Source organism: Crocodylus siamensis, chromosome 1 (genome assembly GCF_052110815.1).
Source record: "Crocodylus siamensis isolate JL-2025a chromosome 1, ASM5211081v1, whole genome shotgun sequence".
Lineage (NCBI taxonomy): Eukaryota > Metazoa > Chordata > Crocodylia > Crocodylidae > Crocodylus > Crocodylus siamensis.
The window spans coordinates 308,047,657-308,061,391 of NC_143395.1; the positions used below are offsets into that span (position 1 = coordinate 308,047,657).

General features: G+C 47.8%; 1 protein-coding gene across 2 annotated transcripts in view; it reads left to right on the plus strand.

Moving 5' to 3' along the window:
* The window catches only part of RAB20 (RAB20, member RAS oncogene family), a 50,869-nt gene extending 42,814 nt beyond the window's left edge, over positions 1 to 8,055 (plus strand). For both annotated transcript variants that reach the window (XM_090022307.1, XM_090022300.1), the window contains exon 2: positions 6,928 to 8,055. In XM_090022307.1, coding sequence (XP_089878433.1) covers positions 6,928 to 7,460 — 533 coding nt within the window. In that variant the 3' untranslated portion in view covers positions 7,461 to 8,055. The remainder of the gene's footprint in view (positions 1 to 6,927) is intronic.
* The last annotated feature ends 5,680 nt before the right edge of the window (positions 8,056 to 13,735 follow it).

The following is a 13,735-nucleotide window of genomic DNA, read 5'->3' on the forward strand; positions in this document are numbered from 1 at the left end:
GGGAAGTGGGCAGTGGGGTCCTCCAGGGCTTGGTCCCTGGGCCCTCACTGTTCAATTTCTTTATTAGCAACTTGGATGACAGGGTGAAGAGGAGCCTGTTTAAATTCGCAGACGACACCAAGATTTGGGGATGCTAGAAGGGAAGGACAGATTACAGCAGGACCTGGACAGGTTACAGGGGTGGGCAAATGAAAATAGGATGGGATTCAATACTAACAAGTGCAGGGTGCTGCACTTGGGCAGTAGGAACCAGCAGCATACCTATAGGCTGGGGAACTCCCTTCTCGAAAGCACAGTGGCAGAAACAGATCTTGGAGTCATTATTTACTCCAAGATGAACATGGGCCAACAATGTGAGAACATGGTCAGTAGGTCTAACAGTACCGTGTCCTTCATCCACAGATGCATCACAAGCAGGGCCAAGAAGGTGATCCTTCCCCTGTGTGCGACACTGGTCAGGCTACAGCTGGAGTACTGCGTCCAGTTCTGGGCGCCGCACTTCAGGAGCGGTGTGGACAGCATTGAGAAGGTCCAAAGGAGGGCCACTTGCATGATCCAGGGACAGCAGGGCAGCCTCTCCTCATAGGGTCTATGGGACCTTACCCTGTTCAACCTTTGCAAGAGAAGGCTGAGGGGAGACCTGGTAGCCATCTATAAACTTACTGGGGGGACCAGTGGGGAATGGGAGAGACCTTGTTTCCCCGAGTGCCTTCCAGAGTTGCAAGGAATAATGGCCATAAGTTGCTAGACAGTAGGTTTAGACTTGACATTAGAAGGCACTACTTCACAGTCAGGGTGGCTACGAACTGGAACGAACTTTCTACCCTGGGAGTTTTTAAGAGGAGGCTCGATGTTTACCTGGCTGGGGTCATTTGAGCCCAGTTTTCTCTCCTGCCCATGGCAGGGGGCGGACTAGAAGATCTACAAGGTTAATTCCATATGCAAAGAAAGGGAAAATTGAGGTTTTGAAGAACTTGCCAGTAACTGCAAACTGGCTGCAATCAACTTTTGGAATATAACAGCAAATTTAATGGCTAAATTCTGCTGTGCAAGATAAATTATTATATTAGCGTATTATATTGTTCATATTCCATAGAACAAGTTACAGCATTGTTTCAGTACTGAATGCTTGTAGCTAAGTTTTAAAGCCTGGATACCTGAAGCAAGAGAAACAAGAAAGTGTATGTTCCACTTCATTTTCCAGGCCACATTTATAATGGAAGTAGTCTTTAAAATAGCCTTCTCATTTTTATTAATGTGGAGAGCAAAACTGAAGAGCTAGATCTTGGCAGAAATTTCCGCTTTAAACTTGCCACAGTTGTCTGGCTTTCAGACCCACACTACAAAAAGAGAAAAAAGTATGATGCAACTTTGAGTATAAACTTATTGCTTCTGAAAACTAAAATCTTCTGAAGCACACTCACTTATCTTCCTATCTGGGGGCATGGCCTTTGTAGCCTATGACATAAAGTGTGTTGTGTGTGTGTGCACACATACTTCTGCTGAACAGGCAGATGCCATCTTTAATTTTTTACATGACCGTTTCTCTGGGGAACTAAGGTAGTGGGCCTATCTTGCTTGCTTGCTTGCTTGCTTGATGTGGGAAGATGAGCATTTTCATTCAAAATCAATAGATCACAGCAGGTTATTGTCTGGGCTGTTGAGACAAAAAGAGACTGAAGGGATGAATGCCAGCAGCTCACCAAGGTTCCCTCTAAGGTGCGTGCGTGCGTGGCTGTGCATGAGTAAAAGTCTGGCCATGCACCAACTTTTTCAGGCTGCGCACCCACCGGGAATGGAGCTGGGCTGTGGCATGGGACACTTACTAAAGGTAAGCTCCTCTCCGAGGTGAGGCGGGGGCTGGTGTGGGCTCTGCCGGCTCCGGGGAACTGCTCCGCTCCCCCCCCATCGCCTCGGGGAGCAAGGAAGCATGTGGCATCAGGGCTGGGGGGGTGGAGCACTTCCCTGGAGCTGGCAGAGCCTCACTCGGGGCAGGCAGTGGCCCTGAGGTGAGGCAATGCAGGGATTGAGGCTGGCGCGGGGGCTGGCGCGGGCTCCGCTGGCCCCAGGGAGCTGCTCTTAAGGCTCCGGGAAATGCTTCACTCCCCAGTTCTGATGCCACTTGCTGCGTCCTCCCTGAGGCGATGCGGGGGAAAGGAACAGTTTCCTGGAGCTCCCTCTAGCCCCCCAGGCTCCTGCCCTGGCAGAAGAGTGAGGAGTTCATGCTGCACCGAAAGGGGGAGGCGGGGCTGAAGTGGAGCACTCGTGGACCGCTACTCCTTAGAGGGAACGTTGCAGCCCACTGCAAAGGGTATCCTGTCACCGTTGCCAGAAAGGCGCTGGATACTGAGTGGAAATGGACCAGGCTAGGGCAGTGAGCAACATGTCAATACAATGAATCTGTTTGGCACCCCCCAAATCTTAGTTGTTGGCTCTTTATTGAGCTTTGGGGAGAAACTGAAGCAAGTAGGGTTGTGATTCCCAACAAGGCTAATTCAGGAAGGTTAAGTTGGCACCACCTATTCTACCTAGCATAAACTGGGTTTCCATTTCTGGTCCGCATGCTGCCTTGATTCTGTGTAGTCAAGATGGGTGTCACCCAGTGCTCTCTGAACAAGAGGATTAAGAAATTGTGGTATATTGAGAAGGGGATGAGGAGAATGTAAATCATTTGCTCTGTCTGGTTGCATTCAAGATAGGCTCTGATGTCCCTGATACTCACTATGATGGTTCTTTTTTCTTATTTTTTAAATCTCTATTGAAAAACTTTATAACTAAATTCTGCATTGAATGTTTTTCACATGCCTTTTGAGTAGACTGACATTCTCAAAGACAAATATTTAACTTTCCATTCTTAATGCTGTCATTTATTTTAGCCTGTCTTGAAATTGTTGAAGTTTTGGCATTATACTTCAAATGAAAACACATTGCAAGTGAAGTGTCAAGGTCTGAGGGATAAGGCTAATTGTTCTGGTGGGGCAAGTCCAGGTTTAAAAAAAAGAGATCCTTGAATGAGAAGGAGAGCGCATTTGTTTTGGTGATTGTGGTTATTGAGACAGTGGCAGAACTGTAGTGCTTGGTGGCTCTTTGCAGCATGGTGGAAGGAGAACTTACTATAAAACTGTAGGGCAGCTATCTAGGTACGTAGATGTCTAGGTGTCCTCAGATTATTGTAACCATAATGTGATTATAAGCCAAAGCTTTTGAGGAATTTGTTTTAATTGACTATAGTTCATTTGTTCAATGTTTTGCACTACACTTGAGCTTAATGCTTTAGGTCAGTGGTGCTTACCTGTTGGCCCCAGGGGGCTAGCACTGCCCCCTCCAAACCCCTGCATGCCAGGATTGGGTGCTGAGGGGTTGGTACCACTCCTTTTAAGCATCACCCCTGCCTACTCTTGCACGCTGAAATTGGGTGCCAGATCCAGTGTGCAGGCCCTGGGGCTCTCCATGGGTCTGGAGATTCGGGGAGCAATACCACCATGTCCCTGCTTCCCAATGTTCTGACCTCTGAGGAGCCCTGCAGGCTGGATGACATGGCACAGAGATTGAACATCCCTGCTTTAGGTGAATGCTGAAATAGTGGCAGGCTAGTAACCTTGCTGTGTAAACTATAATATAGGGGTATTAAAATGGTTTGCACTTTTTGACAGTAGTTGTACTTTAGTAGACAAAGAGCTAGGGAGATGCTTAGCCAGACTAAACTTGTTGCAGAATCGTCTCAGGACTCGCTAGGCCAGGAGGCTATTTCTAGTCCTTTTTTCTTGGGATTAGGTCTCTGACTTTAGGGACCAGGATGCTAGTCATGCATGTGCTCAGAAAGCTTCTTGTTCAGGTATTGAACCTGCACACTGCTTCCGTTTTACCTTTGTGAGATGTCATACAAGCTGTAAGCCTAAATGGGCGACTAGATGGAACTGGTCACCTCCATACACAGTTGTAACTGTACACACAGCTGAGATGAAATACAGGTATTTGCATATTTGTTTTGCCGTTGGGCACAGTATCTTCTAGCAGCGCAGTACTAAAAGGCTTATTCAGTAATTTATTACTACAGCTTTTCAGTTCTCAAAGCAAGTATTGTATTAACTTGCTTATAAGATGAGGTCATTCCCCCAATCAGCATAAATTATGTTTGCATACCAGAAGCTCCCTTAAATACATTCTGTCATTAAACTGCTGATAAAAACAGCATGTGCTTAGTCATGGAAACCAACTATGAAGTTGATTGAATACAACTCATGTTGAACATGGCCATAAAACACATGGCTCACATTTCATAGTTTCATAGTAGCTAGAGTCGGAAGGGACCTAGGTAGATCATCTAGTCCGACCCCCTGCCTTGGCAGGAAAGAGCACCGGGGTCAGATGACCCCGGCAAGGTGCTCATCTAACTTCCTTTTAAAAATCCCCAGGCTAGGAGCCTGCACCACTTCCCCTGGAAGCCAGTTCCAGGCCCTAGCCGCCCTGACTGTGAAGTAGCGCCTCCTAATATCTAATCTAAACCTACCCTCCGCCAGCTTGTGACCGTTATTCCTGGTCACTCCTGGCAGCACACGGGGGAACAGGGACTCCCCCAATACCTGCTGATCCCCCCTGACCAGTTTGTAGCAGGCCACAAGGTCCCCCCTTAACCTTCTCTTGTGGAGGCTAAACAGGTTCAGGTCCCGTAGCCTCTCCTCATAAGGCCTGCCCTGCTGACCCCTGATCATATACCCTGCTGATCCCTGATCATGGGCAAATACACTTTTTTTTTTTTTTTTATTATTTCATGTCTTAGGCCAAATTAGCCAAATCTTTTCCAAATTCCAGCGACTGAGCACAGGTCAGTTATTCAGATGTACGTGGTGCTACCACCATCAAGTATCTTTCCCCCTTCATCCTAGGGTTTCAGATGCTCCCGAGTCCATGGCAGGCATCTTGCATGCAAGCCCAAGCCTGGAGGTTCTGGGGTTCAGATGCCCCCAAGTCTTGCTTGCCCTTACCCAGCAGGCCAAAGGAGCAAGCTAGGGAGAAATGCCCCATCTCCATAAAATAGGCCTGTAGCTGAGATCCTCCAAGTGGAAGGCTATACTAGACTCCTGTAGGGGGATCTGTCCACAGTGCATGGAACAGGTCTCCACCCTTCACTACACAATGCCATTCAAGGTGATCTGACCTCTGTGTGGAGCCACCTTTATGGTATTTCCCCTCCCGGGTAAGTATGGGAAACTACCACAAGGCTTGTCTAAATAAGATATAGTGCCTGTTGTGCTTGGTCCTCCTTAGCATTGACTCTTTTTCAAGTTACTACATCAGATATTGACTTCCTCTTCACTCCCACAGTTAGACAGAATCTTTTTCCTGTTTTCCAATTATTCTGTTTCTTTACCAGCCCTAAATGTCTGGCAAACAGCACCAAACTTTTGTATAGATGAGGGGCTTTGTCACCCCCTCTCTTGGCCTCTCGCGTATGACTAGTGTGGTCCTGCCTTCCATGGAGAGGAGCCAGATAAGGCAGCCTCGCACTTCACCTGCACATACATTTTTGGAGGGTTCCAGGATTTGTGACAAGAACACCTTGTTCTGGTACCAAGTAGGGGGCTAATTTGCAGGTGGATCCTTTGTGGGAAGGGTGGAGGCGTCTTATCTGGACTATACGCAAATACTGAGCAGTGTTGGGTTATGGGGTCACTATGCCTTGAAACACTGTTGACTCTGCTGAGGTCCAGTCAGATGAAGTGTATGATAACTCATGAGCCTTTGGGTTAATATCATACATAGTTTGAGCTATGTATAAGTATACAGAAGTGCTGCTCAAAAGTGTGTTTATGGATTTCATAGATTTTCATAGACATTAGGGCTGGAAGGGACCTTGGGAGATCGTCGAGTCCAGCCCCCTGCCCAAAGGGCAGGAAGTCAGCTGGGGTCATAGGATCCCAGCAAGATAAGCATTCGATTTACTCTTGAAGGTGTTCAATGTAGGTGCTTGAACCACCTCCGCTGGCAGACTGTTCCAGACCTTGGGGGCTCGGACAGTAAAGAAATTCTTCCTTATGTCCAGCCTGAAACGGTCTTGCAGGAGTTTGTGACCCGGTAGTGGTGGAGTACCTGTGCTGAAACTTGTGGAAGTTTGCAAGAAGTTAAGATGCATCAATTCTGGATGAATGAAGTCTGTAGTAATTGCATATATGCAAATTACTGTGGGCATGTTTATTTCAAAGTCAGTGGGGTTTTTTTGGCTCTTTGTTTCAAATTAACAAGGTTTTCCTGTGCAAAGTGTTGGGGGTGGGGAGGGAGCAGGCAGATTCTGTGGGTCTGGGTCAGAGTCAGACCTACAACAGCCTCCTGCCCCACCCTCTGCTTGCCTTCTGCAACTTCTGTTCCCCTACACTCCCATTTCTCCCCTTATACTGTCACATGTAGCTTAGGGAGGGAACAGAGTATGTTGTGTTCTGGGGAGGGAATCGAGCTGGGGCAGGGTCTGACGGTAGGGGTGGGGAAGAAGCACAGACTGTGGACAAAAAAGCTGCAGGGGGAAGAAGGGAGGGGGTAGAGGGCAAGGGGGCCACCTGATCCTCTCTCCCCTTCAGCCACTGTTTTCCCTGCTGTAGCAGTGGGAGCGGGACAGATTCAAGAGAACCCTCTGATAATTAGATTCTATGCCTGGAAAATAGAACACCTTTATACATCTTCCATTTATGGAATGCAATTATTGGGGGGGGTCATCTATTCAGAGTTTTCTTAGAGTCAAGTAGATATGGTAGTGTGTGAACTATAATTTTCCTTACAGTGTTTTTATGCTTTTTGGCAGAAGTATAGAAACATTAAAAGGAAAATTTGCAGTATTTTCAATTTAGTGTCCTTTTTATTTGGCTTGTGAAACTTTGCTTGTGAGTAGTGAACTTCATCACTAACATTTTTCTCCCCCCTCTAAATCTTTGCCAGGACGGGAGCAGTTTCATGGCCTTGGTTCTATGTACTGCAGAGGTGCAGCTGCTGTGATTCTTACATACGATGTAAATAACCTGCAAAGCCTGACAGAACTGGAAGACAGATTCTTAGCACTGACTGACAGCGCTAGTGCTGATTGTATCTTTGCTATTGTTGGAAACAAAGTGGACCTCACCGACGAATGTGCCTTACAACCAGAAGCAGAAGATGAAAATAGATCTGAAAAGCCCGTCACCAGCTGCATCTCTACCAAGGTGCAAAAACAAGTCCGCATGGATGATGCTATTGCACTCTATAAAAAGATATTGAAATACAGAATGTTGGATGAAAAGGATGTTCCAGCAGCTGAGAAAATGTGCTTTGAGACTAGTGCAAAAACAGGATACAAGGTAGACTTCCTCTTTGAAACCATATTTGAGTTGGTTGTGCCAATTATTCTACGGCAGAAGGCTGAGGGGCCACCACAAACTGTAGACATAACTAATTACAAGCCAGCAAAAAGGACAAGATCTGGTTGTTGCGCATGAGCCCATGGGGGGGGGGTTGTCATCCTGTTACACAATTAAGAAGATAATTAAATCTGAGCTGCTTGCAGTTCAACAGAGAGGAAAACTAGAGGAATAAGTTTTCTAGGGTGATTGTTTGTGGAACAACAAATTTAAAGGTCAGAAAGTTTTTTGGAAAATTCAGCTCTTTATGGAAATGAAAATCTAAGTAGAAGTTATGGAAAAGTAGTTGTAAATTTTATGGGGCTTTGTATGGAGGAGAGTATTTGTGAAGAATGTACAGAAGTGGGAATCTATGCAGTGGTATAGTTTCCATGGAAGGTTAGTATTGACAATTGTTTAAACAGTCTCAAAGATATCCTGCTTGACTATTTAAATGGGGAGAAAAATTGTATTAAATGGCCATGGCGATTTGTATTGGATGCAGTTTTCACATGATTTTGTCATATATTTCCTTGTAACTCTGACTTGGGAATATTTAGGTACTTGATACTTTCTGTGCTTTACCAATTTCAGTTATATGTAGCAGATCAAACAATTTCAAATTCCTTCTTCTGTCAGACACAACAATGTAAGATGTATATTCTGTACATTAAAGTTACTATGGAATGGACAATTCTTTTGGACTGTTCATTAGTATAAACTCTGCTTTCCTTGCAGTTGTATTTTGTACAAGGCTACGTAACAGAACTTGCTGCTTTAGTTTGTCAGTTGTCAGGGTGCATCTACACGTGTAATTAATGCGCTTTAGATAATGTGTATTAACCTCCATTGTGAGGTACTAGAAAAATGCGCGTTAGCTTATTTTAATGCACATTAGCAAAAGAGCACGTTTTGTGATGGTTAAACACATTAAAATAGGCTAATGCATATTAAGTCACACATATGGACACTAAAAGGTTTCAGTGTCCTTTTTACATTTTAAAAGTGAACCACAAAGGGTGGTGGGGGAAAGTGCATTGGCACTTACAACTCCTACTTTTATGTAGTAGGCATACATCTTTACGTACTTAAAGTGTTCAGGGAACCCCTTTGTCTTCTGTCTCTGCAGTATCTCATACGAAGCTGTGAGAAACTGGCATTGGCAAATCCTTCAAGCCTTGTGTAATGGAACCCCTGTGGACTTTTCATGAGTTCCACGCCTACCTGAGGGATTTGGACATCCTCATATCTTCTCTTTGTCAACTCAGTTCTGCACTGAAGAGAGAGAACTTAACAGATGAGAATGATAAGCTATTGCTGAATAGTAATTTTACCTCCTCTTCAGTAAGGTGGAGTTTTACAAATGTTTATTGGAAAGGTCAAAGCAGCTTTCATTCCCCTTTTCCATAACGTGGTAGTTTTTAACATTTTAAGTCCACTGGGCACATCTACACAAGACACTTACTGCAGAGTTCCCTAATTAGCTCCACTAGGGGAGATGCTTTGTTGGACCTGGTGCTGGCCATGGGGGATGACCTGGTGAGGGGGCTGCGGGGTGCTTGACCACCTGGGGGTCAGTGATCATCGCCTGCTGGAATTCACCATCCAGCGCAAGATGGCAAAGGCCTACAGCAAGGCAGCAGCCCTAGATCTCAGGAGGGCAGACTTCGGTGAGCTAAGGGGAATAGTCAGGGAAGCCCTGAGGTCCCAGAGGGGAGGGGAGCCAGGTATCTGAGGAGAGTGATCACTCCTCAAGGAGACGATCCTCCAAGCCCAAAGGGAAGTAATCCGAACACGGATCAAAGGGAGCAGGAGGGCACATAAGCCCCCATGGTTCACCCAAAGCATCCGGGAGTGTCTCCTAGGAAAAAGGAAGGCGTACACCCAGTGGAAGGGAGGGGCCATCACCAGGCAGGACTATACCGCGGTTGCTCGGGTATGCAAGGGGGCAGTCAGGAAGGCCAAGGTGGAGATGGAACTGGGACTAGCTTCCTGGATTAAGGACAACAAGAAGTCCTTTTTTAAATACACAGGGGGCAAAAAGAAGGTTCCGGGTAATGTGGGGCCCCTGCAGGACACATTAGGAAATTTGGTCATCACACCAGACGACAAAGCCAACATATTTAACAACTTCTTTGCCTCCATTTTCCTAAGCAGGGACCAGAACAGTCACCCCCCCCTCTGGGTCCCCCTTAGACCCTAGGGGAAGGCGTACCTAGGCCAAGGGTTAGGGAGGAACTAAGTTAGGGAACTTGTGGAGGGACTGGATGTATTCAAATCAGCTGGTCTGGACAATCTCCACCCCAGAGTACTGAGGGAATTGGCTGAGGTCATCGCAGGACTCCTGGCACGGCTTTATGAGCACTCACGGTGCTCTGGTGTGGTGCCAGAAGACTGGAAGAGGGCCAGCGCGGTTCCCATCTTCAAAAAAGGGAGGAAGGAGGACCCAGGAAACTATAGGCCAGTTATTCTTACCTCAATCCTGGGTAAGCTTTTTGAGAGAATTATTCTGGCGCATATCCACGAGGGGCCAGCAGGGGAGATTATGCTTAAGGGCAATCAACACGGGTTCATTAGCGGCAGGCCCTGTCAGACCAACCTGGTGGCCTTCTACGACCAGGTCACCAAATCCTTAGATGCAGGGGCAGCAGTGGACATAGTCTTCCTGGACTTTCAGAAGGCCTTCGACACTGTCTCTCACCCTGTTCTCATTAAGAAACTGGGGGACTGTGGTGTCGACACCCACACAGTCAGTTGGGTCGCTGACTGGCTGGAGGGCCTCACCCAGAGAGTGGTAGTGGATGGGTCATTTTCGACTTGGATGTAGGCAGTGGGGTTCTGCAGGGCTCGGTCCTTGGGCCCACACTGTTCAACATCTTCATCAGTGACTTGGATGAGGGTAAAAAGCACCCTGTTCAAATTTGCTGATGACACTAATGTGGGGGGATGGGGGCACACTAGAAGGGAGGAATAGACTGCAATTGGATCTAGACAGGTTACAGGGGTGGGCAGATGAGAAGAGGATGGGCTTCAACACTGACAAGTGCAAGGTGATGCACCCGGGGAGGAACAACCAGCACCATACCTACAGGCTGGGAACTCCCTTGTCAGTACAGAGGCGGAAAAGGATCTTGGAGTCGTCATTGACTCCGAGATGAACATGGGGTGGGGATGCAGTCAGGAAGGCCAACCGTACCTTGTCATGCATCCACAGATGCATTTCAAGCAGGTCCAAGGAGGTGATCCTCCCCCTCTATGCGGTACTGGTCAGGCCGCAGCTGGAGTACTGCATCCAGTTCTGGGTGCCACACTTCAGGAGGGATGTGGACAACATGGAGAGGGTCCAGAAAAGGGCCACTCGCATGATCAGGGGGCAGCAGGGCAGGCCCTACGAGGAGAGGCTACAGGACCTGAACCTGTTCAGCCTCCACAAGAGAAGGCTGAGGAGGGATCTAGTGGCCTGTTACAAACTAGTCAGAGGGGACCAGCAGGCATTGGGGGAGTCCCTGTTCCCCCGAGCACTACCAGGAGTGACGAGGAATAACAGTCACAAGCTGGCAGAGGGTAGATTTAGGTTAGATATCAGGAGGCGCTACTTCACAGTCAGGGCAGCTAGGATCTGGAACCAACTTCCGAGAGAAGTGGTGCTGGCTCCTACCCTGGGGGTCTTTAAGAGGAGGCTGGATGAACATCTTGCTGGGGTCGTTTGATCCCAGTACTCTTTCCTGCCATGGCAGGGGGTCGGACAAGATGATCTGCTCAGGTCCCTTCCGACCCTAGAAACTATGAAACATCTTGGTATCTACACATGCTGTACTATTAGGACAGATTAAACTAATTGACTCTGCTGTGTTAGTACTTACAAGTACAAGTGCTATCTTGCAGTGGAGTTTTTTATTATTCCACAGCATCACACATATAGACACAGATGGCTGGCTGTGGCATGAGGATGCTTCAGTGTGGGGCTGCCTACTGATTACCTCCACACTGAAGGACCCTTGTGCCCCAACCAGCCTCTTTGCCCATGTTGAGCTGGGTTGGAGTAGCTCCAGGCTGACAGGCTGACCTCTCATATTCCCTGCCAGTCAAGGCTGTTCTGACCTGGCTCAGCATCCCGTGGTTACAGGCACACATTAAAACACAGAGATGTGGTGCCTGGGAACAATAAACTTGGGTGTGATGTGTGCCATAGTCTACACATGCAGTTAATATGCAACAGTAAACATGTCCAGTGTGAAACGGAGAAAGTCCTTTGGGATGTAGCGTGTTCAGGAAATGTGGCATCTCACGAAACAGTTTGGGTGAGGTCAGCAGGAACTTTTGGATGCAGAACATGAATAGGCCAGCCACAAGACCCTTGCAAAGGCACTAGTAAAAATTGTTACCTCTAACTTCCTGTAAATAATAGAGTTGCACACTGCAAGCCTCTTCTGAAATACCACACAGCCACTCTGATAAACCCAGTTCTTCTTTTGTCTGACTGCCATGACCAAGTGGGCTTGTGCTGCTGCATCCCAGAGGAAGGAGGAGGACAGAGGAGGGGATGCCAGTTTTCCCCGAGCACTCAGGGAAGGTTTTCTGTATTTCATCAGACTAATAAATGGTTTATTGCTTATCCTTTTGATAGCATTGCTTCTCTTTAGCCCTCCAAATCAGGAAGTTGCAAAGGTGTCTTAGAGGGTCCCTGCTCGTAATGCAAAGCCTTCATATTTTACAATGGGCTTCCTAGAAGTACAGCACATGGGCCCTTTTTTTTTAGTCTTGTCTGTGTCCTAATTGTCCTGCAGTCGTAAGGAGTAGAGCAGGGAGTCTTGTGGTAGGTGGCAGAAGAATGCTGACCTGGTGAAGGAACACCTTGAGAAGCTGGATACCTTCAAGTCAGCTGGTCCTGACAACCTGCACCCCAGGGTACTCAAGGAGCTGGCGAGCGTTATAGCCCAGCCCCTGGCACGGATCTTTGAAAACTCCTGGCGCTCTGGTGTAGTGCCTGAAGACTGGAAGAAGGCCAATGTGGTGCCGATCTTCAAGAAAGGGAGGAGAGTGGATCTGGCTAACTACAGGCCCATTAGCCTGACTTCTATCCTGGGGAGATCCTAGAAAAGTTTATTAAGGAGGCCATCCTTGAGGGACTGGCCCAGGCTAACATCCTAAGGGACAGCCAGCATGGGTTTGTTGCGGGTAGGTCTTGTTTGACCAATCTCATTTCCTTCTATGACCAGGTGACCTATCACCTGGACAAGGGAGAAGAAATTGATATCATATACCTTGACTTCAAAAAAGCTTTTGATCTGGTATCCCATGATCACCTCTTGGCCAAACTGGCCAGTTGTGGCCTTGGCTCCACCACGATCCGCTGGCTGGGAAATTGGCTTTGTGGTCGGACGCAGAGGGTTGTGATTGATGGCAGTCACTCATCGTGGTGCCCTGTGACCAGTGGGGTCCCTCAAGGCTCTGTCCTGGGACCTATCCTGTTCAACATCTTCATTAACGATGTGGACATTGGAGTCAGGAGTGGACTGGCCAAGTTCGCCGATGACACCAAACTTTGGGGCAAAGCATCCACGCCAGAAGATAGGCGGGTGATCCAGGCTGACCTGGACAAGCTCAGCAAATGGGCAGACGAGAACCTCATGGTGTTTAACACCGAAAAATGCAAGGTTCTCCACCTTGGGAGGAAAAACCTGCAGCACCCTTATAGGCTCGGCAGTGCTACGTTGGTTAGCACTACAGAAGAAAGAGACTTGGGGGTCATCATTGACCACAAGATGAACATGAGCCTCCAATGCGATGCTGCGGCTAGTAAAGCGACCAAAATGCTGGCATGCATCCATAGATGCTTCTCGAGCAAATCCGGGGACGTCGTTCTCCCCTTGTACTCGGCCTTAGTGAGGCCGCAGCTGGAGTACTGCGTCCAGTTTTGGGCTCCACAATTCAAAAAGGATGTGGAGAAGCTTGAGAGAGTCCAGAGGAGAGCCACGCGCATGATCAGAGGTCAGGAAAACAGATCTTACGATGACAGGCTGAGAGCCATGGGACTCTTTAGCCTGGAAAAGCGCAGGCTCAGGGGTGATCTGATGGCCACCTATAAGTTTATCGGGGTGACCACCAGGATCTGGGGGAACGTCTGTTCACCAGAGCGCCCCAAGGGATGACTAGGTCGAACGGTCACAAACTCCTGCAAGACCGTTTCAGGCTGGACATAAGGAAGAATTTCTTTACTGTCTGAGCCCCCAAGGTCTGGAACAGTCTGCCAGCGGAGGTGGTTCAAGCACCTACATTGAACACCTTCAAGAGTAAATTGGATGCTTATCTTGCTGGGATCCTATGACCCCAGCTGACTTCCTGCCCTTTGGGCAGGAGGCTGGACTCGATGA